This window comes from Micromys minutus, assembly GCF_963924665.1.
Source record: "Micromys minutus genome assembly, chromosome: 13".
Taxonomy (NCBI): domain Eukaryota; kingdom Metazoa; phylum Chordata; class Mammalia; order Rodentia; family Muridae; genus Micromys; species Micromys minutus.
In genome coordinates, this window is record NC_137982.1 from 26,743,482 (window position 1) to 26,767,874 (window position 24,393).

The window sequence follows — 24,393 nt, forward strand, 5'->3', positions numbered from 1 at the left end:
CCAAATAACATGTAGTTAAACACATCACATGTAGTTCACTTGACTTTTGGTCAGATTGTTGACATATTTATGTTCTCTGAGTTGATTTCAAGAAGTTCAGTTGTAAGAATCATGAATTCAGTCAGGTTCTTCTTGTTTCACCATTTTGGGACAAGAGACTAGAGGGATTGGTACTATCACCTCTGTAGGAACTTTACAGGACCTCCTAGGAGGCATACCTATGAGGCACTGCATTAGGTTTGCCCCTGGACATATCCAGGAGGGATATTCTTGATTGAGTTTCCAGAAATGGGAAGGCACACCCTAAAGGAGAGGAACACCACGGTCTGTGTTTGGCTCCTAGATTGTATAGAAGGGAAGATGCTAGCTAAGTACAAAGCCTCTGCTTCTGGACTGTGAACAGAGAATATAATCAGCTGCTTCAAGTTCCTGCCATTGTGACTTCCCTGCAATGGACCCTTGAGCTGTGAACCAAGATGGTGCCATGCTGCCATTAACCACACTCTCAGGAGATACTCAAGCAGCCAATGGTCCCCAAGACAGTTATTATTCTGAGGCACATCTGATAGTGTCCTCCTGTATTCCCCAGACATCATGACATCACAGAATGTGGTCCAGATGGATATATTGGTGGACAAGGAGAATAGGGTGAAGGTCTGTTTGTGGTCTTAAATATTCTGGCTCTCAGGGTAGCTATGAGCTTAAGAATAGTGTTTCAAGTGGAAAAATACCAATTGACATATTATATTCAAAATACAAAATAGCAGTAAAGTAGCTTCCTGAGGTCCCACAGAAAAGGAGGGGAGAGGTAGGGCTCCTGTTCTTCATCTTCCAAACTCAAATGGCAGTTTCTACCTTTATTAACGCTTTTATGAGCAGTGATTGCCTATCAGCTCTCATCTTCCTGACTGTCAAATATTGGTCAACTGCTTGCCCATTTATTGTTTATTTGACTTCTTAGGAGGATCCCATTAGTCGAGAACGAAGGCAAGATTTACTGGTTCTTGTTTCCAGCTCACTGAGTGGAATAGTGAGTTATTAGTTTTTACTGTTTGTTTTTGTTTTTGTTTGTTTCTTTGTCCAGACTCACAGAATAGAACAGCATGTATATGTCTTACAAGACCAGTCAGTGAGGATACATAAGCCAACCTGCCTCTATTCATCCCATGGCCTGGCTTTCTGCTGATATGCCCCTTTCCCAACACTCACCTCACTCTGAAGCTTGTAGGCATGGAGGGCCCGGTCCAGATCCACAGTTTTTGTAGTTGGGGCTACTTTGCCTCTGACACTGTGCACGTAGTCATAGTGGTAGACAGCCTGGGTGCAGAGAGAGGTAAGGTGAGTTCATTCAGACTGCAGTCACGTTGTTAGAATGAGGCACGTGGGAATCCATATTTGAGACTATGAAAATGGAGCAGCCTGTCTTCCCTTGGCTCAGTGTTATAAAGATGACCTCCCCCACTGCCATCGCTACTTTGATCCTAGCCAGTGGCAATATTCCGCAAGTGGGGACTTAGCTGGGGGAAACTGGTCAGTGGGGCAGATTCTTGACCCAGGCCTGCTTCCCCACCCCTTTCTCTCCTTTCTTCCTATCACGAAGAAGAGACCTAGTCTTCACCATATGCAATTACCACTATGGTATCTGCCCAAGCACACAGGGCCAAGAAACCACGGACTGAGCTCTCTAAATCTAAAAGACAAGTTAAGCAGTTCCTCCCGCTGTTTCTGTCACAACAGAAGAAAAGGAACAAATGCACCTAAAGACCTCTGATATGTGAATGTGTCTTATTTAGTGGAATCAGAACTGGCTGCAGGTAACCCTGAGAAGTATGGTCATCACTCATCTGTCAGAGATAGGGACAGATGTGTCCCCTCCAGAAGTTCAAGGTAATAGGTGGGACTGATCCTTTAACTGGTTAGATTAGGTTAGATTAATTAGATTAGATAACTGGTGGGCTGTAATGTTTTACTTGCTGCCTGCGCATGTAATCGAGAAAGGACAGCTTGGTGGTTTTCCTCTCTGCCTGCTCACAGGCATGACAGGGACTCAGCACACATGTTTCCCTGTGTTACACATAAAGATACCAGGCCTCAGAGAACGTATACTCTTTTCCAAGGCTTGTATTATGCGGCAGAGGGACAACTCCCAATCTACATTATCAACACCACAGCCTGCTTTCTTCTAAGTCTAACATTGGCTCTAATTACCAGACAGCCTCAACAGGGAGACATAAATGCCTCTCACTATGCACAGTTGTACTGGCTGGTTTTATCTCAACTTGACATAAGCTGGAGTTATCACAGAGAAAGGAGCCTCAGTTGAGGAAATGCCTCCATGACATCCAGCTGTAAGTCATTTTCTCAACTAGTGATCAAGGGGAGAGGGCCCAGCTCATTGAGGGTGGTGCCATTCTGGGCTGGTAGACCTGGGTTTTATAAGAAAGCAGGCTGAGCAAGCCAGGGGAAGCAAGCCAGTAAGTAACATCCCTCCATGGCCTCTGCATCAGCTCCTGCTTCCTGACCTGCTTGAGTTCCAGTCCTGACTTCCTCTGGTGATGAACAGCACGTGGAAGTGTGAGCTGAATAAATCCTTTCCTCCCCAACTTGCTTCTTAGTCATGATGTTTGTGCAGGAATAGAAACCCTGACTAAGATACCAATCCAGCAGCAAAAAGCACTGCTAGACGTTCTAACACACAAAGCAAACTTCAGATGTTAGGGAAAGGAAGCGTTTCAAGGACTTTCTCCGGTATCAAGTGTACTCCCAGTTAGGACAAGTGGCTGCCACCCAGTCTTTGGCTGAGCTGTGCCCCCATCTTCCTTGCTACCCAGAGTCACTTCCCCGGGGAGGACTTACATCACTGAGCTGCTTCCCACTCTTGACTGCCTGAACGTAAACCGGTGTGTCAGTCACCAGCTTGTAGTCATTCCTTGTCTTCTGCACATGAGCTTTGTATTTGATCTGCCAAGAAGAAGGAAGCAAGCAAGCCTATGTTGGAACATCTGCTGTACCAGATAGCGCAAGACCTTACAGAGGGCTTGCAGGTCACTCCCATCAGTAACACGCAGATGAGGGATGTGAATTTTATAACAACCCATACTACCAGGGTTTACAGTCATACAGGGCTTTAGAATTATATGGCTGGTATAACACTGCCCACCTCTGAAAGCTCTTGCTGAACTCCTCACTATCATATTACTGTGTGGCAAATTCCCCTGTATCTCACAAATAAAATCTCATTGATTATCCTAACGAGTGAGTTTTTCACAGAATAAAATTTATGTGCTCATTAATATATTCAAAATAGTATAATATATTCAAAATAGTTTAAAAATATCTAAAATAGTTTAAGAGAGAGGACATCCTGGAGTCACTTTTCCAGAGGAGCAAGGTTCAGCTGCATCGGGTTGTTTGATAGAAATGCTAAATGTGTTGCTAAGAAATGACTACTCCCTTTTAAGCATCTTTCTCCAGCTCGGGCATCTTCAACAAGACTAAATTCACAACTGGGCCACGGCACTGTTCTCAGCTTAAACATTGTCTCCTCGACTCTAAACTGTAGAGGTGTGTTTATACCAACAAATCAAATGAGGATACTCACATCGTTGCGCAGATTATAAGCATGTTTTGCATGGAGAATTTCAGGAGTGTCCCAGACATAGCAACCAATGCCCTTCAGCCAGGTGAGGTCATCCTTGTACACAATCTAGGGGGTTTCAGTAGATGCAGAGGATCAGAAAACAAAGCTTACAATCCCTTGGATATTAAAGAATATGTGTACCCTAGACCCAGGTGACATGGGGAAGGATCAAAAAGCAAAGGTTATTGGCAACAAGGCTGAGAGGCCACACAAAGATCTGCCTAATCCTGCTTCCAGGGTTAGCTCTAAAATCCCCTCAGACTCATGGGTAATCAGAACACAAGAGGGATAAAGGCCAAGGTGGATATGCAGGTGAGCCTGCTTCTCAACAATGTTGGGGTGTGAGTATGTTGGAACAACTATGGGGGTCCTTCTAAGCAATGGCTTACATCGCTAATCTGGTCTGTCACTTTTCTGACATGACTGTTGACTTGTAAGTCAGGGTGGCAAATCCATTCATGGAGGTGCAGGCGGTAGTCGATCTCGCTGACTTTCTTCTGAGAGTCCTTGGCAGTCACCATCTCTACCATGTCGGGCACGATGTTGATTTTCATCTTGTTCTTCTCATACACCGATCTGTACAGGCGCTGTGAAAGTCAACCCAGTTACAACCCACTTATAACCCAGTTACAACCCAGTTACAACCCACTTACAACCCAGTTACAACCCATTTACAACCCACTTACAACCCAGTTACAACCCACTTACAACCCACTTACAACCCAGTTACAACCCACTTACAACCCAGTTACAACCCACTTACAACCCACTTACAACCCAGTTACAACCCACTTACAACCCACTTACAACCCACTTACAACCCAGTTACAACCCACTTACAACCCACTTACAACCCAGTTACAACCCACTTACAACCCACTTACAACCCACTTACAACCCAGTTACAACCCACTTACAACCCACTTACAACCCACTTACAACCCAGTTACAACCCAGTTACAACCCAGTTACAACCCAGTTATGGGAAAGCCGTTGCATTGGCATGGAAGGTGTGTCTTCTCCAGACATAGCAAGCAACTGGGGTGGGGGTGCAGGCTGGAATTTTCTTAAATTTTGTATAGATTAATACCAGGATATTTGAAAAGGATCTATTTCTATGTTTATGTATGTGTCTGTATGAGTGTGTGTCACATGCATGTTGGCGCCGGTACCCAGCGTTCCAGGCAGTTATGAATTGCTTGATCTGAGTTCTGAGGACTGAACTTGGGTCCTTTCTAAAAGCAGTAAGTATTCTAACCTCTGAGCCATCTCATCTCTCCAACCGCCCTGCTGAGGTAACACTTAGGTTCTGTTATAGATGCACAATCTGTGGCACATGCCCGGTCTCATAGAAAGTACGCTGGTAACGCAAGGCTACATGACTCAGCCTCGGTGGGAAGCAAAGTCTCTCTAGTACTTACATCGATGTTAAGTTTGCCCACTCGGAGACACCGTGCTGTGTTTGGATCGTCGTCAACACTTTTTGGTAAGGTGTAAAGGGCCTTGAACTTTTCATATTCTTCTCGGTATTTGACCTACAGAGAACAAGTAGAAAAGCTAAAACCTGAAGAGTAAGACTTACTGTTAAAAAAATAAACAAACCATAAAACAACAAAAGGTGTCGGATATAGCTGATGCAGGGTGAGGTGTGGGTTGGACCACTTCCCAGTGATCACTTCCTTACCCTTGAAAAGACACTAGAGCCAGCAAGGGCCATTGTGAGACTGATAGCGGGCCATATGTGAAAGTGCTTTTATACTGGACAGTGCATAAAATTGCATTGTTTCTTTTAAGTGCCCATTCCAAATACTGCTGCTACTGTTTTTAGGAATATGCTTAACTGGTTAAAATGTTCGTAATGATGAGCATCAAAACCAGGGCCTTGAGCACGCTAGGAAAAGCGTGTACTTCTGAGCCACACTCCCAGCTTACAGTAAATGATTGTTCAGTAATCTCTTCGTTTGGTGGCTTTATCGTCCTTATCATCCTGAGTGGAAGGTTCAGACTATGCTTGGAATCTTAATCATAATAAGTGCCATGTGGTTGAGTGTGATAATTCTTGGATTTTATTTCTCCAGGTATTCCAACAAGGTAGTCCAGCCTGCCTTTAGTTCTTAGTCTGTGTCACCTGTCAACGGACACTCACCAACTCCACAAGCCAGGAATGAGGTAAAGGCAAGAGCCATCCTCCTGGAGCACAGGACTAACACAAAAGCTCTCAGAACTCATAGCAAAGGGAAAGCTACTCCATTAACTAGAGGCTAAACAGAATCTTCACTGGAATCTTCCAGAATAGAACATTCCAGTCTCTTTGCACTCATCTCTCCTTCAGCGAAATTAACACTTAAAGGAACTCTTTTTCTTCTTAAAAATATTTCCAACTGCCCCAGGGTAGGGGGATGCTAGGGCATTGAGGCAGGAGTGAATTGGTAGGTGGGAGAGCACCCTCAGAGGTGGGGGAGGAGAGGAGAGAGGGGATAGGGGGTGTGTGGAGGGGAAACTGGGAAGGGTATAACATTTGGAATGTAAATAAATAAAATAACTAATAAAAATGAAAAAAATAAATACAAAAAATACTTCCAACTAATGTTAGGATCTTTAATTTTTCTATACCACCCCCACTCCTTGTTCCAACAATATGTTGCCAAGGTTCTGCAGCAGAAAAAGAAAAGGCTCCACTAAGCTCTGTAAAGTTTATTAAAAAAATCCAAACAAGAGGTGCACTCCTTGGCCACATCTGTTCATTTATTTGGTAATGGTTTGATAACAAGTTACCAAATACACTAGTTTTGTACCAGATCTCACCTAATTCTATCAAAATATTCTGTTCTTGGTTTTGTTTCCTGAGACAGGACCTTACTCTGTAGTGCAGGCTAGACTGGAACTCACTGTGTATACTACCTTGGCCTTGAACTCACGACAATCTTGCTGCAGCCTCCCAAGTGCTGGACTTGTAGTAGTTGTGAGCCTCCAGGCCTGGCTGGAAACTCCCTATTCTGTGTGGCAATTGGTGTTTGCTTTCTCTCTTCACTGCTGGCTGAAACAGAGGCTATTCATCTATGTTGTCTGCCCATAGGTCGCCTGAAAGATCACACCTGTGTCCTCCTGCCTGATATGTGTGACTCTCCAGGGACTGCAGGGCCCTGAGTGGAGGCAGTGAGCACCGACTTTGGTGCCCAGCTATTGGAAGTACTTGCCAGATGCCCCCTCCCAAGAATGATGGGGTGCTTCTGGACAACCTTTGAACAGCATGGGGAATTCTTGGTATGGGGAGCGGAGGAGAGCAGAGGAGGAGGGGAGGCTCTGATGTTTGCCCCTGACTTACACGGCTGGCCAGGTGCTTCTGGTTCTTGGCATGTGTCAGGGACAAGGTGCTGGTTGGCAGGTTATAGCTGGTGGCTTTCACCTTATCCCAGGCCTCTTTGTATATGTTCTAGAAGGGTTAAAAATCTCGTGAATACAGGCACTGAATTCTGGTTAGCTCCCACATCATTCTGTGTCTTTCTGTCCTTCTCAGATGGGCTTTGCCAACCCCCAGGGCATTTCCTCGATTTGAGGTTTAATTGGATAGTGTAGGTGAATTTGGAATTTTATGGTCCAGGGGAGAACTGACAGAACTTCCGGGAAAGGTCTTATCCCCTTTGCTTACTCTCTCTGAAGGGGAAAAGACAGGTCCTAAGTGTGAGGAAAAGACAACTCACGCTGCTGTACAGGCTCTTCAGGTTCTTGGTTCTGTCATAGTCTGCTGTCTCCAGCACTGTGGTATACTTGTCCTTAATCTGATGGTAATTTTCTTTGTATTTCACCTGTGGACAAAAGAGAATGACTTCTGCACCCTTGCTGGCGGGAGATCTCTAAGACAAGAAAGGGCTTGCCCTGCAAGACAGGACGAGGACACCATACCTCACTGGCATTAATGCCACTCTGAAGAGCAGTCACGTAAACTGGTGTGTCTGTGACCAGCTTATAGTTCTGCAGGTTTTCTTTACTTGCTGCAGTGTATTGTAGCTGTGAAGAAAACCCAAAGTCACCCAACGAGATACAAAAGCAGTGTTGGCTGTTTATAGCAACCCCGCCACTCGTTTCTCTATATCTGGGTTTCTGCTTTAGTGAAAGAAGCAGGCTGCCACCCTTCTGCAGCTTGCCACAACTTTGTGTGGCAGCCAAAACAAGCAGCAGCTTTCCTTGGCCAAGAGAGAGGGCTGGATCTCTGTGAGGTGTCTTCATTTCTTGCTCCAAACCCCCTCCCAGTTCTCCCAGTAGCAGCTTGCTGTGCCAATAGTCATCAGACCTGCCCAATCACAGCTCAGCCACATGCTGGGACATGCCCCAGATAATGATATTTTTTTTTCCTCTGAACATATGTACCTGTTGTTAAAATGCATTTTACTTCCTATGTTCTGCACGTTAACCTGGCCAAGATGACAATGCCTATGAGGTCACCATCCACCAACCCCCTCCTCTAACTTCCTGTTATAAATGTGCACTGCCTTCAACCATAGGGCAGACTCTTACCAGAGCAGATCACCACAAGAGGTTTGATTGGGACCAATTTGTTTGCCTTAGATCATACACCTTTTTAGCAATCACTCAATCAAAGCTTAGCAACAGCAGCTTAAAGATGCTACCTACCAAGGACTACAGTGACATCTAGATAGTTGGTCCTTAAAGGGAGACTGGCCTACCTGACTCTGGAGGTCATATGATTTCTTGGCATGGAGGATCTGGGGTGTATCCCAAACATAGCAGCCAATGCCTTTCAGCCAGTTCAAGTCATCTTTATATACATTCTGCAACAAAGAAGAAGTGTGAAAGGTGGCAGGCATTCAGAATTTTATAGTTGCTCACTGTTTGACAGTTTCTTGCTGCTCCCTGGCCTTCAACGGGCTAATGATGTCTACTTCCTGGCTGAATGATGTCTCAGAGGGGAACAGTGGCTCAAAGGGGACTCTGACATGAGGAGTGGCTACTCATGCCACTTAGTGGGGAAAGTCTTTGGTCCTATGAACAGGAGATGTTGCACCACAGAAGGTTAACTAGGAACAGAAGTCAGTAGGCTAAGCCAAACCTACAGAAAGGGCATCATACATCACTTAAGATCTCCTGGGCATTTCGGGCACGGATAACATTGGGCTCCTCAGGAAGTGATGTCCACTGGTGAAAGTAGTGTTTGTACTCCAGGTCACTGAGGATGTACTGGCACCTCTTTGCCAGCACGTGGTTCATCATGTCATTGGGAATATGCACGTTTGCTTTGGTGTCCTCATAGTCTCTTCTGTAGTTCAACTAAAGATGTTTATAAAGACAAAAATTATTATAAGATTAACACTTGAATTATTCTGACCAATCTCTTTAGTCTCCTATGCAGAGCAGTGTGTATAGAATGATGTTTAAGATAACACTAACAATTAAAAACTATTCTTCCTGTCCCTCTAACATGCTACGTACATAGGGAAGTTGCTTTCTTTTGCCAGTTCAAAGCTCTTGGGGTGTGCTTGATCAAAAAAGGGGGTGGGGAGCGAGACAATGTCCACAGACTTCAAGGGTCCACAGGTGAAGGTGAGGAAATCTGGAAGATAGCCCACCTCATACCACTCTCTCCCCAGCTAATCTTGAGTCACAGGGAAGGCTATGAATGGGCAGACACAAGAGCACACTCAAGTTGTACACAGCTACAGGGAAGTAAGCCTCACTTACCGCACTCCGCATCTGCTGGAAATCCAGGCAGTGGACCACACCAGGGAACTCACTGATTTCTTTTCCAGCCAGGTAGTGACCTTTCTGCTTCTCATAGGTTTCCTTGTATTTAAGCTGAAAAATGGGTTCAACATTGAGAATTTCTAGAGTTTTCTATCTAGCTTTTTATTCCCCCAATTAAGACTCCAATCTTAAGAGAGGAAAAAGTGTCAAACAGACCTCACTGTTCACCAGGTCAGCATGCTTGGCTCCAACAATAGGAATATAGCGCTCATCCAGGGTGTAGCCATAGGCCTTGGTTCCCTCCCATGCTCCCTTGTATAGTATCTGGAGCAAAGAAACATGTGGTAATAAAATTGCTTCCAACTATATTCAGATAGTACTAAAACAAACACTAAAGTTGGGGTGGAAGGTTATGTTCAAGGCAAAGATGAAAACTTTATGTGTAGTCATTAGAGTGGCTAATCTAGAAAAGGGTAGTTATTTAAATCAATTTACAAACTGAGACATCTTATAACAGAGTTGACTATACTTCTATTCTTTGAAAATATGATGAGAATTTTTATACAAGGAAGAGTTTACCAAACATTGTTATGTATTGACCCACATGTTCTCTCTCTCTTCACTCACTCTCTACCTCCCATTCTTTTGAATTAGCTAAGTTAATTAGGAATTAGGAAGTAATTACCTTCCATTTGTTGGTTGGGACTGTGCATATATGTTTATTAAGAAGGGATGTAAAGCTCACCCCTCTTTTGGTACCTGCTCCATCCTTTGTGCTGTCTCCAGAGCCCTGACAACACACACACACATACACACACACACACACACACACACACACACATATACTGTTACACATTTATTTGTGTCAGTATAAGAAATGAAGACAACTGGTCACCTTACAAGTTCATCAGTCAAGAATATGAATACAAACAAGAGCTTAATTAGGAAACAAGTTAAAATATAAAATATAACTCACAGTACTATAGAGTTTTCCCATGTCTTTGGAGTGGGAGATATATGGTGTGTCTGGAGAAAATATGTACTTGCCCTTGGCTTTATTAAATGTTTCTTTATATTTCACCTAGGAAGAGGGGGAAAACATTTTGGTTAGCCTAAACATATATTTAAAATTTCTGAAGACATACCGAAAACATAAATAATAATGTACACACATATAAAAACTAACCAGCTGGTTGAATTTCTGTCCATTTTAGCTAACTGAATATTCTGATCAAGAATACAGATATTTGAAAGTGGGTGCAGTATATATACCATTGCCAAAGATTTATCTTACGACTTGCCCCTCTCTCTGTTTCTAATCATCATCCACTTAGCTCCCTAGCCTAAGCATTTCAGCAAACACAATATGAACTTACATCACTTTGATTGACTGAGTTAATCTTGGCTAAAACAATCTCTGGAGGATCCACCACACTTGTAAAGTTGGGATAGTTGTCAAGAGCGTCTTTCTTGTATTTTATCTGAAATGAAGAGAGACAATTAAGATCACTCTGTCCCCACAGGGCACCCACCCCTGTGTGGCAGGAAAAATAAGCTTTTGGTTAGAACCTGACAGGCTCCGCATACCTGATTCACCATTTCCTGGTTCTTTGTGACCCTCACGTGGTCCACAGAATCCAGAGGGATCCAGCCAATACCTCGGAGCCATTCCAGGTCAGCTTTGTAGACATTCTGAGGGGAGAGGAGAGATGAGAGGAGCTGTAAGTGACACAGAAGAGCAGTCGAGGCGATCTTTTCAGATTTAGATGGGTTTCTCTTTAGCGGCGGCTGTCTCCTTCATTCAGCCATAGCTTTGCCTGCCATTCCTTCTTGAGCCTGTGACTGCACAATGCCCTGAGCCCAGTGCCTTAAGGAGTCAGTATAAGGTACATGCTGTGAGAGCTATATCACTGGAGTGCTATTGGACTTAAGGAGCTGTTGGCATAGGAAAGGTTTACCAAAGAGGCTGCAGTTTTAGGTAGACGGGGCACCTCACATTTGCTACTGTTAGCTACCTGGACTGAGTGCACATGTAAATGGTCACGAAGGTTTAGGGAATGGGACAGCATCTCCTTTAATCTGGACAAGCCTGCCTGTTTCCCATCATCACCTTCTCTCCTGCCCAAGCTCCTGGATTCACCATCCCTCTCCAGACAAAAATGAAGAGAGGATGGTTGGAGTTAAGTTGGATACCAGTCATGTTGTACCAAGCAGCGAAGCAGTCCTATCTGGTAATGAAAAGACCTACGTTGAGTCTTCCACCTCTGAGATAGGACTGTGACGTGTGTTCAGGTGTGTTCACCATGTGAGGTGGCCTGTGTCATATTGTGTACTATGTCATAGCTTTGCTAAGGCTCTTCCTGAGGGATGCTAGGTTCATGCATCTTATATCACTTTCCCTCTCTCTCTCTCCCTCTCTCTCTCTCCCACTCCCTCTCTCTCTCCCTCTTTCGGAATCCCTTGTAAGCATTTCCTTAAGTGTTCAAGCGAAGTAGGAAGGAGGCTCTTCAGTCTTTGTCTACGATCATGAGTGCTCAACCTCAGCTCACTCTCCAGCATCATCATCCCCTTTTAGGGATAAAACTAAATGCTTATGTTCCAAACTGTCCAAGGGAGTGTACAGGGTAGTCTAGATAACAAGAAACGACAGTTGCTTACGTCACTCTGAAGGTCATAGGCAATTTTTGCTTGAATAACATCATTTTGGTCAGGGTGGCACGTCCACTGGTGTAGGTATTGACGGTAATCGATATCACTGACGAGGTTCTGCCCTTCCTTGGCAGCCACAACGGACACCATGTCAGCAGGGATGTTGACTTTGGCCTTTGACTTGTGGTAGCTCTCCTTGTAGAGCCTGTCATTCTGAATCTGGCCTGCGTGCTCAAACCAAACCAGCTTGGGATCATCTCTCATTGTGGGAACACCGACGTAGTGACCTCTCTGCTTAACATGTTCAGCTTTGTATTTCAGCTGCGGAGAGGTAGAAACCAGAACCCGTGAGCTTTGATAAGCACACGGCACAAAGCACGGTTGATGAAGGAGAAACAGCAGCAGCTTTGGCCTCTAGATTGTAGCTGGGCGCTTCTAGTCCGAGATTAAAAAAAGACCCACTGAAATGAATAGACATGAAGAAATAGCTAGTTCACTCTTGCGGGTACTGTTGCTTGAGATAGTTTCTCAGCTCACCGAGAGGAGGGTGGCCTTCATATGTAGTTGGAGGTGGCTTTGAACTCCTGATCCTCAGGACTCTGCCTTCTAAGTTCTGCGATTATGGGTTTATGTGGTAGCACTGGGCTGAAATAGCATTTTAAATAGAACTCTCCCACCACCCCCCATATCCTTGTCCTCTTATTATGGCTAGTTCTTCATTTAGGAATCTGTGGATTTTATAGCAGCCAGATGATACAGGAGAAAAGCAAAACCAACCAAACAACAAAACCATGCTCCAAAGGGAAAGACTATTTCGAGCCTCAGCCAGCACAGCCTCATCTACCAAGCTGAGATGGAGTATCCTCAAGGTGTATTTTACACTGTGTGTCCCTTTCCGGCAAGGTCCAGCTTCTGCAGGGTGCAGTCATATTGGGATTAAATTACCTCACTCTGAACGTCGCTGGAATGATGAGCGTGAACGAACGGCACAGCATCGGGTGGCAGAATGTAGCCTGTGGCTTTCTGTTTCTCCCAGCCCTCCTTGTAGAGGTACTAAAAGACAAAGAGCCATGTTAGGGGTTAAGTGTGGGGTCACGGGGAAGATGAGGGGTCATGTATGTCAATCTACAGATCACCTCCAAGCATGAGGCATCTGCAAAAATCCTTACCTGATCCAGGATCCGGGCAGCCTCCTGGGCAGTGTGCAGCAGTGGGGTTTCTGTGAGGGTATACTTTGATTTGATGGCATTCCAATCCTTCCGATATTTAATCTAAAAAATGGGAGGCATAGGGGGGCATTACTCGACGGTAAGAAATCTCTCTGTTGTCTCTAAGGAATCTCTCTCTGTGACCAGCATAGATAATTCTGGTGATGAGAATATTAGCTCAGTCTCTGCAGGGGCGAGTGCTGGCCACAGCCTCAGCACTGCTGTGCGATTTTACAGCTTCCTACTCACATCATCTCGGATCTCAGTGCTCTGCTTCGCTGTCACATAATCCACTCTGTCGTCCACAGGAGTGAAGTTGAGAGTTTCTATTTTGGTGCGGTATTTTTTCTACGAGGAAAAGAGAAACCTGTCAGCCAAAGTCACTGGATGTATGAGCTGAGAGATGCTAAATTAAGGGTCTCTTTTAGAGGCATAAAGTACCACCGATGAATGACGTTTTCTCGGCAATTTAGCCTTATAGTTTTCAACCAACCTGATTGTCTTATTATACGTTGCCTACACATTATTTGTTCAATATTGGGGTTCGAATCCAGGGCCTCAAGGAGAAGGATTCCCATGTCTCAAGGCCTCATCATTACTTGAATAATAATATTCCATTTTTCCAGTGGACAAATATCTCCCAGGAAATTGCTATTTTTGACAAGAGGAAATTCCCATTTGTGCCATTCCATGCATGGTATGTTCAATGCTGTGAGGGGTCTGGTCTCAAAGTCTGGTAGATATGGTGCATTTTGGAAAAAAATGTCTGGATTAAATTATAGCAATAAAAAAAAGTTAAAATGGTGACCCAAGGTGACTGTATTCTCGACTCCTGTCTTGTGCTCATATTCTAAGGAAATGTGCAGAATGTCTGGGCAAAGTCTCGGAGTTACCTCACTGAAGATATCGGCAGCATGTTTGGCATGATTGACAGAGACGGAATCATTTGGCATCCACCCAATCCCACGTAACCATTCCAAGTCAGCCTTGTAAACAGCCTGTGAAAACAAGGCCGGAGTCAGTTTAGTAAGTCTAATTCCTGGAGCCTACTCGTCGGAGGAGGAAACGCAGGGCAAACAGTGTAGAAGCAACAGAAGATATATCCAAGCATCCAGGCAGGACATGTAATAAAAGTAGCAAGGCCCGGTTGTTGCAGCTAGAGGACATTCTTTCTACTTCATACGAGACGGCCTCAATCCAGCTCTAGGTTACAGTTGCCAAGTGGCCTGTCTGGAGCCACATGCTCAGAATTTTTAAGAGTAATAGGAAGCCTAGACATTTTTTTTCCTGGTTTGAAATTTTGACAACTTAATTGAAGATCTCTGAGCATTTGTGTCAGTGGAAAAAGCATATCAGGGCCTAGATTCTGTGTTATGGACTATCAATAGTCTGTTATATAAACCTTTATTATTATATTAATGCTATAGATAATAATTTCCCACAATAATTCAGTCTCATCCCTTCCCTCCTCACACCAGGATTGAACTACATGCCCCTTGCACTGGCCTGGATCTGCTTAGACCGGGCCGACCTTGAGGGTGTAGCAATCCTCTTGCCTTTGACTCCCAAGTGCTAGGACTATAGACATGTACTACCGACAAGTTTCCCACTGTAGGGTTTGTTTGTTGTTTATTTTTGTTTTTGACCTTCCAGCAAGACCTACTCTCATTTATACTGCCACTCATTTCTTCACAAGAAGTTTGGCTACTTCCTGACGCTGTTGGTTCTGATGTCATACTGCAAGGACCAGACCCTTGGCTGGGTAAAGGCACGGAATGGTGACAAAGGCACTTAGTGCCGTGAACTTTCTGGCAGTCAGGGGAAGACGATACAGTACAGCCTCACTCACATCGCTCTGCAGCTCGTAGGCTTTCTTGGCCTGGATCACGTCGTTCTGGTCAGGCATGCACGTCCACTCGTGCAGGTAATTGCGATAGTCAATGTCGCTGACCAGCGTCTGGCACTTTTTCGAATGCAAGATGGAAAGCATGTCCATGGGGCTCTGGAACTTGGTCTTCCATTTGGCCCACTGCAGCCTGTACTCCCTTTCATTCTGAATCTTGCCAGCAATGAGGGCCCACCGGATCTTGTTGTCATCCCTGGCTGTGAGGGTGCCCACGTAATGTCCCTTCTGCTTCTCATGGTCAAGTTTGTACTTGTACTGGAGAATAAGAAGCAGAGAGAATGGGTCACAGCGTGCCCTCGGATGCACACACAAAGAATTTGCAGGGAGGGAACCACCTGAAGGTATAAAAAGCTCACGTACATCACTTGCAATCTCCCTGGAGGCCTTGGCAGCCTGGATGGGGATGGCGTCCAGCCGGACGTCACAGCTCATTTTGATGTCATCCCATCCCTCACGGTAGAGTTTCTGAAGAGGAGAAATGGTGGAAGAGGTGAAGTTATTCTCCTAATTTACATCAACACTCTGAGACATGAAATGGTGTCTACAGTCAAAGACCCAAACCCAACTAGGTATCTTTCTTGTTGACATTAATCACAGCCGACATGTGGCCATCCAAGGCCTGGTTCATTTCCCTTTTTAGTGTCAGTGTATAGCAGTGATATAAGTTTATTGTCTGCCCTCAGCTCAACTTTGATGTTTTTACAATCACAGAGGCTTTATACTTTTGAATTTGTTCTTTCCAATGTAAACTTTTTACTCTTCTATGACTGATAGTGCACACTGTTCAAGGATACCATATCTGATAAGTACAACTGGCTATATATACATATATAAAATATACATAATATATAACTGGAGATATATATTTTTGGTGTTACAAACAATTGAAATAAGGTAGTAACTTATCACTTCTTACAAGGCTTCTGTTTTCTACTCTAGAAGTCAGATGACCAGAACTATGATGAGAGGTTACAGCAAAGGATAGTCCAGAGTCTCCATTACATGTTTCTTCGAATCGTTAAGGAATGTGATACATCAAAAGTGATGGCATTTGGCCAGTAAGTGCCTGAGACATACATGAATCACACACATCTTAGTGTCTACATTCTACATCAACCATGGTAGAAAGATTCAGAAATGACTGTAATTTAAACATATAATTTTAAAATTCTACTGATCTGCATGGGACCCCACAGGGAATAAAAACACGGCAGTGTCTTATCAATCCTGCCCTGAATTTGGCATCTCTGAGTCCTTAGGTGAATTTTATATGTGTAAGTATGGTTAAGTGCTATATGAATTTTCATTTAAGATTTTTGTTTAAATTTTGGGTGGGTCTAGTTTAAAAATTGACTTGCTTTCTATAAAGAGAAAAAAGTGTTCTCCATATTTAAATATATTTTTCTACACCACACTTCATGTAAATGTCACCATATTACCTTTAACCTTACTTTTGTCTTTAGCTTTTCATATTTATTTTCATATTACATTTTTATTCTTTCTTGTTTATGAGATCAAATAAATTTCTGTCAATGAACTAAAACAAACCTGGACACAAGATCTGATTTCTTCACCATATAACTCTGAGAACAAAGACAGATTTCCAAACTTTTAAAAGTTTCAACTTCCCTATCTAACTAAAGAAAAAAATCACTATTTTACCAATACAGTTTGAGTCCCTTTAAGCTGAATTTGCTTTGCTATCCATAAAATCTCATATAATGATTTTTGCTGTGCAGAAGGTATACTTTCTTCATCAGTGGTTTTCAACCTTCTTAATGTTGCTACCCTTTACTACAGATCATGCAGTGGTGATCCCCAATCATAAAACTACTGTTGCTCTTTCTTAACTGTAATTATGCTACTGTTTCGGGTTATGATGTGAATATCTGATATGCAGATTATCCGATGTACAACTATAAAGGAGTCACAGCCCACAGGCTGAGAACCACTGGTCTGATGGACATGGCTGTGAATAGCAGACCTTATCAGTTATCATGATAGTAATGATCCTCGAAAAGACAGTGTACATTGTGGTTTGCATTGTAACGAGGCATTTAATTCTCTGCAATGTGAGCTGCTGTCATTATTCCCCACAACTTTGAAGACTCTGCTAATTTGCAACCATGATATTCACAATAGGGTTCTAGAATTGTCCCATGAGAACTCTGTCATCCAAAAACAAGCAGGTGTGATTTTCTAAAACTCTGACAAAATGGCTATGAACTGAATGGAAGAAGGGCCTTTGCTGTGGTAGAGAAATTCCCCAAGAGCGTCCTACACTGTGACACTGATACTGGGAATCTCCAATCCCCAAGGCTCCCACAGTGTTCTCCAGTTGTGCTGTTCTCCTAAGTTCCAGAACATTCCGCTTCATGCAGCTCACTGCAGCAGGGCTGACAGAGCTGAATACAATGGAGAGGGGTCTTTGCTTAGCTGACTCATCCCCTCACAAAGATGTATCTTTTTAAATAAGTGTGAGGTTTCCGATCGGAAAGATTGCACTAGGTACCCCCTTTTAATGGGTCATACTTGTTCTACCCACAGACAATTTCTGGGTTATGATGGCATCTCTCATGCCCCTGTCTTGAAGTGTGTGGCTAGTGAATCAGTCACACTAGCTAGTGGCCCTTCTTTGTTCTCTTGTGGGTTTAAGCACAGCTTTTACAGAGAATAATTTGGTCTCTTTTCCAGCTTTCAGTTCTCATTCCTCCTCACGTGTCATCAATGAGAGGTTTTACTCAATCACCTAGTTAAATGTCAAGTCGGTGCTGTGAGCAAACAGCCCTATTTCAGTCCTGGCTTAACATCAAAGGCTCAAGAGGATGAACTGGGCTTTGCTTTCAGATAGGTTTTGAATGACACATCTAAATTATCTTAATTTATTCATTTTACTAGGGCTTTATTAAAGAACAAGAATGGATATTAAATTTTGTCATATCTTTTAAAATATAATAAGGTACACATGTTTTTTTTTGTTTTTGGTTTTGGTTTTTTTTTTGTTTTTTGTTTTTTTTTTGTATGCGTTACTGTATCTTTAGGTTTCTGGCATGGGACCCCTTGTTATTCCTGGATCCTTGCTCACATCCTATCATCTGAAGATGCTGACTTATTAAATTTGTTTTTTTGTTTTTTGTTTTTTTTGTATGCGTTACTGTATCTTTAGGTTTCTGGCATGGGACCCCTTGTTATTCCTGGATCCTTGCTCACATCCTATCATCTGAAGATGCTGACTTATTAAATTTGTTTTTTTGTTTTTTGTTTTTTTTGTATGCGTTACTGTATCTTTAGGTTTCTGGCATGGGACCCCTTGTTATTCCTGGATCCTTGCTCACATCCTATCATCTGAAGATGCTGACTTATTAACATCTCACAGTTTTCTGTTGTTATTGCTCAGCAGTTCCCATTTGAGGATCAATCTGTAGAAAGCTTTGATGTCTATGACAGCCTCCCTTCTGCATGAGGTTTGCCAGTAGTTGATCACCTATAATTCTTAAGGAATCTTACGAAATTACTAGAAGGACCTTGGCACTAGATGGCTAAACAGTTTAAAAAAAACGTTTTGTTGCTATGTGTTTTCTAAAAATTTCTAGAGTCGATTTTGGTGATTTCTATTTTTTTTTTTTTTTTTTGGTAAGAAATCTCTCATGATCTGGGTTTTGCAACTAACCCACATATTTTTTTGCGAATAATATTTTAAGTTTGAGCCTTCCACTGTGTCCCTTTTCTAGCCTGAGCATTTCTTTATTCTCTCCTCTGCCCTTTGTCCTGTGGCTACTGGCCCACAGTAACTGGCTGGGTTACTAAGCTTTAGGGCCAGGGCTCTGCTCTGCTCCTCACTTTTGGCCAAGTGCTGGCAGCAAGGAATCTTCACCCGCCATTGGCTACACAGATATACCCCGGTCATAAAGAGGCACCAACCAAGTGACTTTCTGAGCAACACAGAGTCTGTTTCGATACTTACATTGCTCACATTAAGAGCGTTAGCTCGAGCGAGGTTAATTTCAGGTGTGTCTGGCATTATGTGGATGGAAGTTTTATCTTTGTCCCAAACTTCTCTGTATTTTGGCTGTGGAAGGAACCAGAAAATAACAGAAATCAGTTGGTGGCCTATAATTTTCCTAGTTTCAGTGAACTACTTGTCACTATTGTTTTGGGGAGGATGTGTCTAATCGGGTTATCTTTGTCAGGGTTCTCTTAATACAGGGTTATGGTGAGGGTTTTTTGAATTTATTTTGCACATAAGTTACTCATAGTTTGTAAGAATATTATTAGTACTCTGTATTAATATTTTAGGTCTTAAAAACATTCAAAACCAAAACTGTACTATCAAAGCTGCTTACACGGATTGATACTTTTCTTAAAGGTAGATGGCCCAGGTATTATTCATTATGATTTATAGCTTGAATTCTATCTCAATACATAGAAAAACAATAGTGACTCACAATACTAATATTTTCAGCATTCGATTTAGCAAGGACAACTTCGGGTGTGTCCACAATACTTGTATACTTGAGTTTCACCACGGGGGTCCGGTAGACACTGTCACAGAGGATCTCCTGGGCATTTTTGACTCTCAGTACTTCAGGAGACCCTTCTGGCATCCAGCCAATGCCACGCAGCCACTCCAAGTCAGCCTTGTAGATGGCCTGGGGTAGAAGACACAGTTATGTAGAAGCAGTATTATCTCTTTCTGATTGTTCTTACTTCAGAAATAACAATTTAAAAGGATGCTCGCCAGAATGTTCCCCTTTACTCCCACACACAGCAGCATTTTGTTTAAATCTTTTCTGTGCCAGGGTTCTATACTGAGGCAGCTATGCGCATGCGCCGAAGCAGCCCTCCCATTGGGTGAATGCATGGATGATTTCTGACTGATACCTAGGTGATCATTATGCTAGCCAATGTGGAGTTTCAATGCTGTAATACTTGGCTCTCTGCATAACCAGAAGGACCGTTTCAAAGTCCTCCGCTCAAATCTGCCACCACTAAATCCCCCTCCTACAGCTCCCACTGGTCTCAGGATCAAGAACACCATCATGGACTCTGATCTGGTGCTTGTTACCACCGCCTACTCTTCTGACCTCCTTCACCCATTCCTTCTGTACTGATCACATGGGCCATCTTTCAGTGTCTCTGTGACCCCCCCCCCCCCCACCATCATAAACCTGCAAAATCAGCACTCCTCCCAAGGAACGTCCCACTTCTTTTTGCAGAGTGCCTCAGATCATCTGTTCTGAGCCTTTCCACTTTCATGGCACGCCCGTTAGCATGCATTTCTGCATCGCTGTGAACTCCCTCACTCCAAGAGCCACATCCTGCTCTTAATTCTCTATTTGCCATCATGTCTTTTGTGCTAATACAATGCCTGGCTCATGGTGTATTGAATAAGTATTTTTAGAAGGATAATTAAGAATTCAAAACCAACTACACAATTTTGGCCTCACTTGGCTTTTCTTTATCTTATAAGATGGTTTCTCTCTTCCAACTGGGATCTGTCACATTCTTGATTATTACGCCACATATAAAAGTTAAGCAGTTTAAACTGTTCTACTTTTAAAACACCAGCAATTAATATAAAAACCATTGATTAGAAATGGTATTTTAATAACTAGCTATGGGACTCAAATGTCAAGAGGGAGTAAGAGACTGAAGATACTAGAAAATCTCCAAAGGATGACGTCATTCACTGCAGCATTTACATAAGACAACTCCAAAACTCACAGTTCCTTGTCCCAGTTTTAAACAATGTGATTTAAATACACGCCTCAATATACTATGCAGCATAAAACAAGCCACCATGCCACTCAAATCACTTACAGGCATACTCCCTTTAACAGCTCATTCACCATTTAATATGCATCTTTTGAAGTATAAGGAAGCCAAGTTCAGAGAACTAAAAGAAGATCTACACAAGACATATATAACCTTGGGCTGGAAAGATGGAGCAGTGGTTAAGAGTGATTGGTGTTCTTCCAGAGGACACAAGTTCAATTCCAGCACCCCCTGGCAGCTGAAAACTGTGTATAACTCTAGTCTCAGTGCCTCTGTGGACACCAGGCACACATATAGTGTGCAGACATATGTGCACACAAAACACCCATACACATAAGATGAACAAGTAAATCATTTAAAAAGAAACCCATAACCTTATAGAATCTATCATTTTTAGAAAAATTGAATTGGCATATGAATAAATCTAAAACTGTTTTGGCTAAGATAAGCACTCTGATGCCAAGAGCATTTTGTTCAGGGAAATAGGTGAGTTTAGAGCAGGTCCCCAATCTTTGGAATTAATTCTAAGGAAGACAGCTCTATTTTTCTTCATGATATAGCTGAATAACCATGGTGATTCCTTCATCGAACAAACCGTAAGTGTTAAAACACCTCAGCAAATCTCCAGAAAAAATTCTGGTAGCACCTTATCAGTGAAAATTTGAATTTCCCAAACAAATCTAGCCACAGCATAGTCCATCGATAACGCTGACAAAATAGTAAAGGGGCGTGCTGGACATGAGAGAGTTGGGCTTTCGGGAGCATTGGTGGGTGTAAGAATGCCAAGCCATGGAAGGACTTCTTTCTGGGGGACACTTACATCACTCTGTAGGTCGTAGGCTTTCCTGGCTTGGATCACGTCATTCTGGTCAGGAAAACAAGACCACTGGTGCAGGTACTGCCGATAGTCCACATTGCTTGCTAGTGCCTGGCCCTCCTTGGCAGCATTGATGGACACCATGTCCACTGGGATGGAGATCTTGGCCTTGTGATCATTGTAGGCCTTTTTGTACAGTCTGTCATTTTGCATCTTCAATACATTTGCTGCCCAGACCAGTTTCGGGTCTTCCTTGGCACTGGGGCACCCAATGTAATGGCCTTTCTGCTTCTCATAAGCAGTCTTGTACAGATACTGGGAGATGTGAGCACAAGAAAAAAGATCAGGTTTCTCATGCTTGCTTTTCTTACAGACAGTGTTTCTCCACTGACAAGGATCCTGCCTCCCTTGGGTCACCTTTATTCTAGACACCATTTCCCTCTAAGTTTACACTGTAATTTTTTTTTGCACTGTTTGTTATATCAATTTGCTTTCTAAGAGCACTAAAGATCAGACCTGTCTCCTGGACATCTCTCCCTTTAAGCCTCACCAGCAACCCCCAGAGTTCAGTCCCTGTTAGCTATGATATTTTGTTATAAACAACTACAACCATGAACTCCCTGTCACTAAAAGAAAGATTAATTATTTCATGTATCTGAGTACACTGTCTTTGTCTTCAGACACACCAGAGGAGGGCATCAGATCTCATTACAGATGGTTGTGAGCCACCATGTGGTTGCTGGAATTTGAACTCAGGACCTCTGGAAGAGCAGTCAGTGCTCTTAGCCACTGAGCCATCTCTCCAGCCCTCTCTGTCACTTTAAATGGAATCAATTGCTTCAAGTTATTTTGAAACTGAAAACTGATTTTTGAAAAATGGCTTTTATATGTATAACGTGGAGGATAATCAACATGTCTATCATAGTAAAATAAATTTCAGTACTAAAAGTACTTGTCCCTATACTGCCTCAAATTATTCGCAAATAGCATGTGACACACCTCAGGGTAAAAGAATTTCCAATATTCACTAACCCAGCAAATGTATGTTCTTATAAATAAACTTATGTTGAAAAGATTTGGGAGTGAGGAGAAATTTTGTGTATAAATATAGAAATTGTACAATGAGGTGCATGTGGAGGGACCTTCACAAAGCACTGAACACGTTGTCCTGAAACTTGGAATTTTAAAGTAATATGCTAAGAAAAAAATATTGGCATTCTATTCTAATCTCTGAAGAATTAAGTCAAACCCCCTATGTGTTCACAGGTCAGTGTGTTGAACCTAGACAAGGAAGTGCTCTTACATCACTGGCAATATCCCGAGAAGCCTTGGCATGCTGGATCCCAATGGCATCTGCCCGAATGTCATAACCGGTCATCTTGATATCTTCCCAAGCCTTCTGATAGTGTTTCTGCAAATGGGGATTGCAATGCCACAGTAAGTCTGAAGAGGGAGCTGCGGAGTCAGCATCACCGATCAAGAATAGCTATTAGCAGTAACTGGCATTTTATACTGACAATAAAACCCTATGTTACAGGGTCGTAGAAAATGAACTCCTGCTAACAGTTCTGCTGTACACGAATCTCCTTAAGATTTATAAGACAGATAAGTTTCACATGGAAATTGATTTCACATGCATTTTCAGTGATTTGTAGTCAAAGGAATCTCCAATAATTTTTATGACAAATTTCAGAGACAGTAAATACGATGAAATAAAAATCAGAAAACTTTACATTTTGTGGCATTTAAAGGGGGTGGAAAACCAAGTATTGCACCATAAACACCTTTAGGTTACATTTTTGTTTTAGCTTTGAGAAACCATCGCCTTTTCAACAAGGCCTTTCCAACAAGGATATATGTCTACACTATAAAAAGTGGAGAAAGACATACAAACTTCTAGGGTCTTAAAAACTAGAAATAAAAGGGCCGTGCTTTTTGCCCAACTTTTGTCAGAGACACAGGAAGGAAAGGTTTGGTAGACAGAGTTTTGTGAACCACATCCTAGAGAGTCTTACATTGCTAATCTGAATGGCATTCAGTTTGGACTGCAACATCACAGGCGTGTCGGCCGGCACATTCACGTTAGCCTTCTCCTTGTCCCAGGCATCACGGTACAATGGCTGGTAAATGTGAACAACAGTATGGCAGATTAGAACGTCATTAACCACATACATTCTGTTTTAAATTAAAAGTCACTGTTGACTGGTCCATATGTGTGTGTGTGTGTGTGTGTGTGTATGTGTGTATATATATATATATATATATATATATATATATATATAGTATTTTTATTTACAAATATCAAATAACTTCATGAATAATTCACATATAATACAATATAAATTTCAATATGGTAATAAAAATTCTAATCTAATCATGTGACTCTTAAGTCTATATTATAGAAATTCTGATAACATATAATACTAATTAGACCTTTGCTTTCTTAGCCAAAGTAACTGTCATGTCTGAAGATGGAACTGCCCTGGGACTTCTATGTCCTGATTAAATAGCCATAAATAGGTGACGATATTATGAGTAAAGTATTAAGCAGCATTTCACTTTGCATCTGCAAATGCAATTAAAAAAATGTGTGTTAGAATCTGGGCTCAGTTGTCTTGGCAGAGTTGGCAAACTGACTATGAACATCTGGACCCAGCTGTGCCCCAGACCTTTCTTCCTGTGATACTGGTGATTTGAA

At 42.6% G+C, this 24,393-nt stretch overlaps 1 protein-coding gene across 22 annotated transcripts in view; it reads right to left on the reverse strand.

The window, feature by feature from the left end:
• NEB (nebulin) overlaps nucleotides 1–24,393 on the reverse strand; it is a 189,221-nt gene that overhangs the window by 55,343 nt on the left and 109,485 nt on the right. For all 22 annotated transcript variants that reach the window (XM_080927589.1, XM_080927588.1, XM_080927583.1 and 19 more), the window contains exons 87-113: nucleotides 23,711–23,815; nucleotides 22,999–23,106; nucleotides 21,699–22,010; nucleotides 19,549–19,752; nucleotides 19,068–19,172; nucleotides 15,464–15,568; nucleotides 15,047–15,358; nucleotides 14,091–14,195; nucleotides 13,447–13,545; nucleotides 13,159–13,260; nucleotides 12,935–13,042; nucleotides 11,999–12,310; nucleotides 10,928–11,032; nucleotides 10,717–10,821; nucleotides 10,317–10,421; nucleotides 9,557–9,664; nucleotides 9,338–9,451; nucleotides 8,729–8,926; nucleotides 8,326–8,430; nucleotides 7,544–7,648; nucleotides 7,342–7,446; nucleotides 6,966–7,073; nucleotides 5,062–5,175; nucleotides 4,030–4,227; nucleotides 3,602–3,706; nucleotides 2,857–2,961; nucleotides 1,210–1,317 (exon numbers count right to left, since the gene is read on the reverse strand). In XM_080927589.1, the coding sequence (XP_080783715.1) occupies nucleotides 1,210–1,317; nucleotides 2,857–2,961; nucleotides 3,602–3,706; nucleotides 4,030–4,227; nucleotides 5,062–5,175; nucleotides 6,966–7,073; nucleotides 7,342–7,446; nucleotides 7,544–7,648; nucleotides 8,326–8,430; nucleotides 8,729–8,926; nucleotides 9,338–9,451; nucleotides 9,557–9,664; nucleotides 10,317–10,421; nucleotides 10,717–10,821; nucleotides 10,928–11,032; nucleotides 11,999–12,310; nucleotides 12,935–13,042; nucleotides 13,159–13,260; nucleotides 13,447–13,545; nucleotides 14,091–14,195; nucleotides 15,047–15,358; nucleotides 15,464–15,568; nucleotides 19,068–19,172; nucleotides 19,549–19,752; nucleotides 21,699–22,010; nucleotides 22,999–23,106; nucleotides 23,711–23,815 (3,765 nt within the window). The remainder of the gene's footprint in view (nucleotides 1–1,209; nucleotides 1,318–2,856; nucleotides 2,962–3,601; nucleotides 3,707–4,029; nucleotides 4,228–5,061; nucleotides 5,176–6,965; nucleotides 7,074–7,341; nucleotides 7,447–7,543; nucleotides 7,649–8,325; nucleotides 8,431–8,728; nucleotides 8,927–9,337; nucleotides 9,452–9,556; nucleotides 9,665–10,316; nucleotides 10,422–10,716; nucleotides 10,822–10,927; nucleotides 11,033–11,998; nucleotides 12,311–12,934; nucleotides 13,043–13,158; nucleotides 13,261–13,446; nucleotides 13,546–14,090; nucleotides 14,196–15,046; nucleotides 15,359–15,463; nucleotides 15,569–19,067; nucleotides 19,173–19,548; nucleotides 19,753–21,698; nucleotides 22,011–22,998; nucleotides 23,107–23,710; nucleotides 23,816–24,393) is intronic.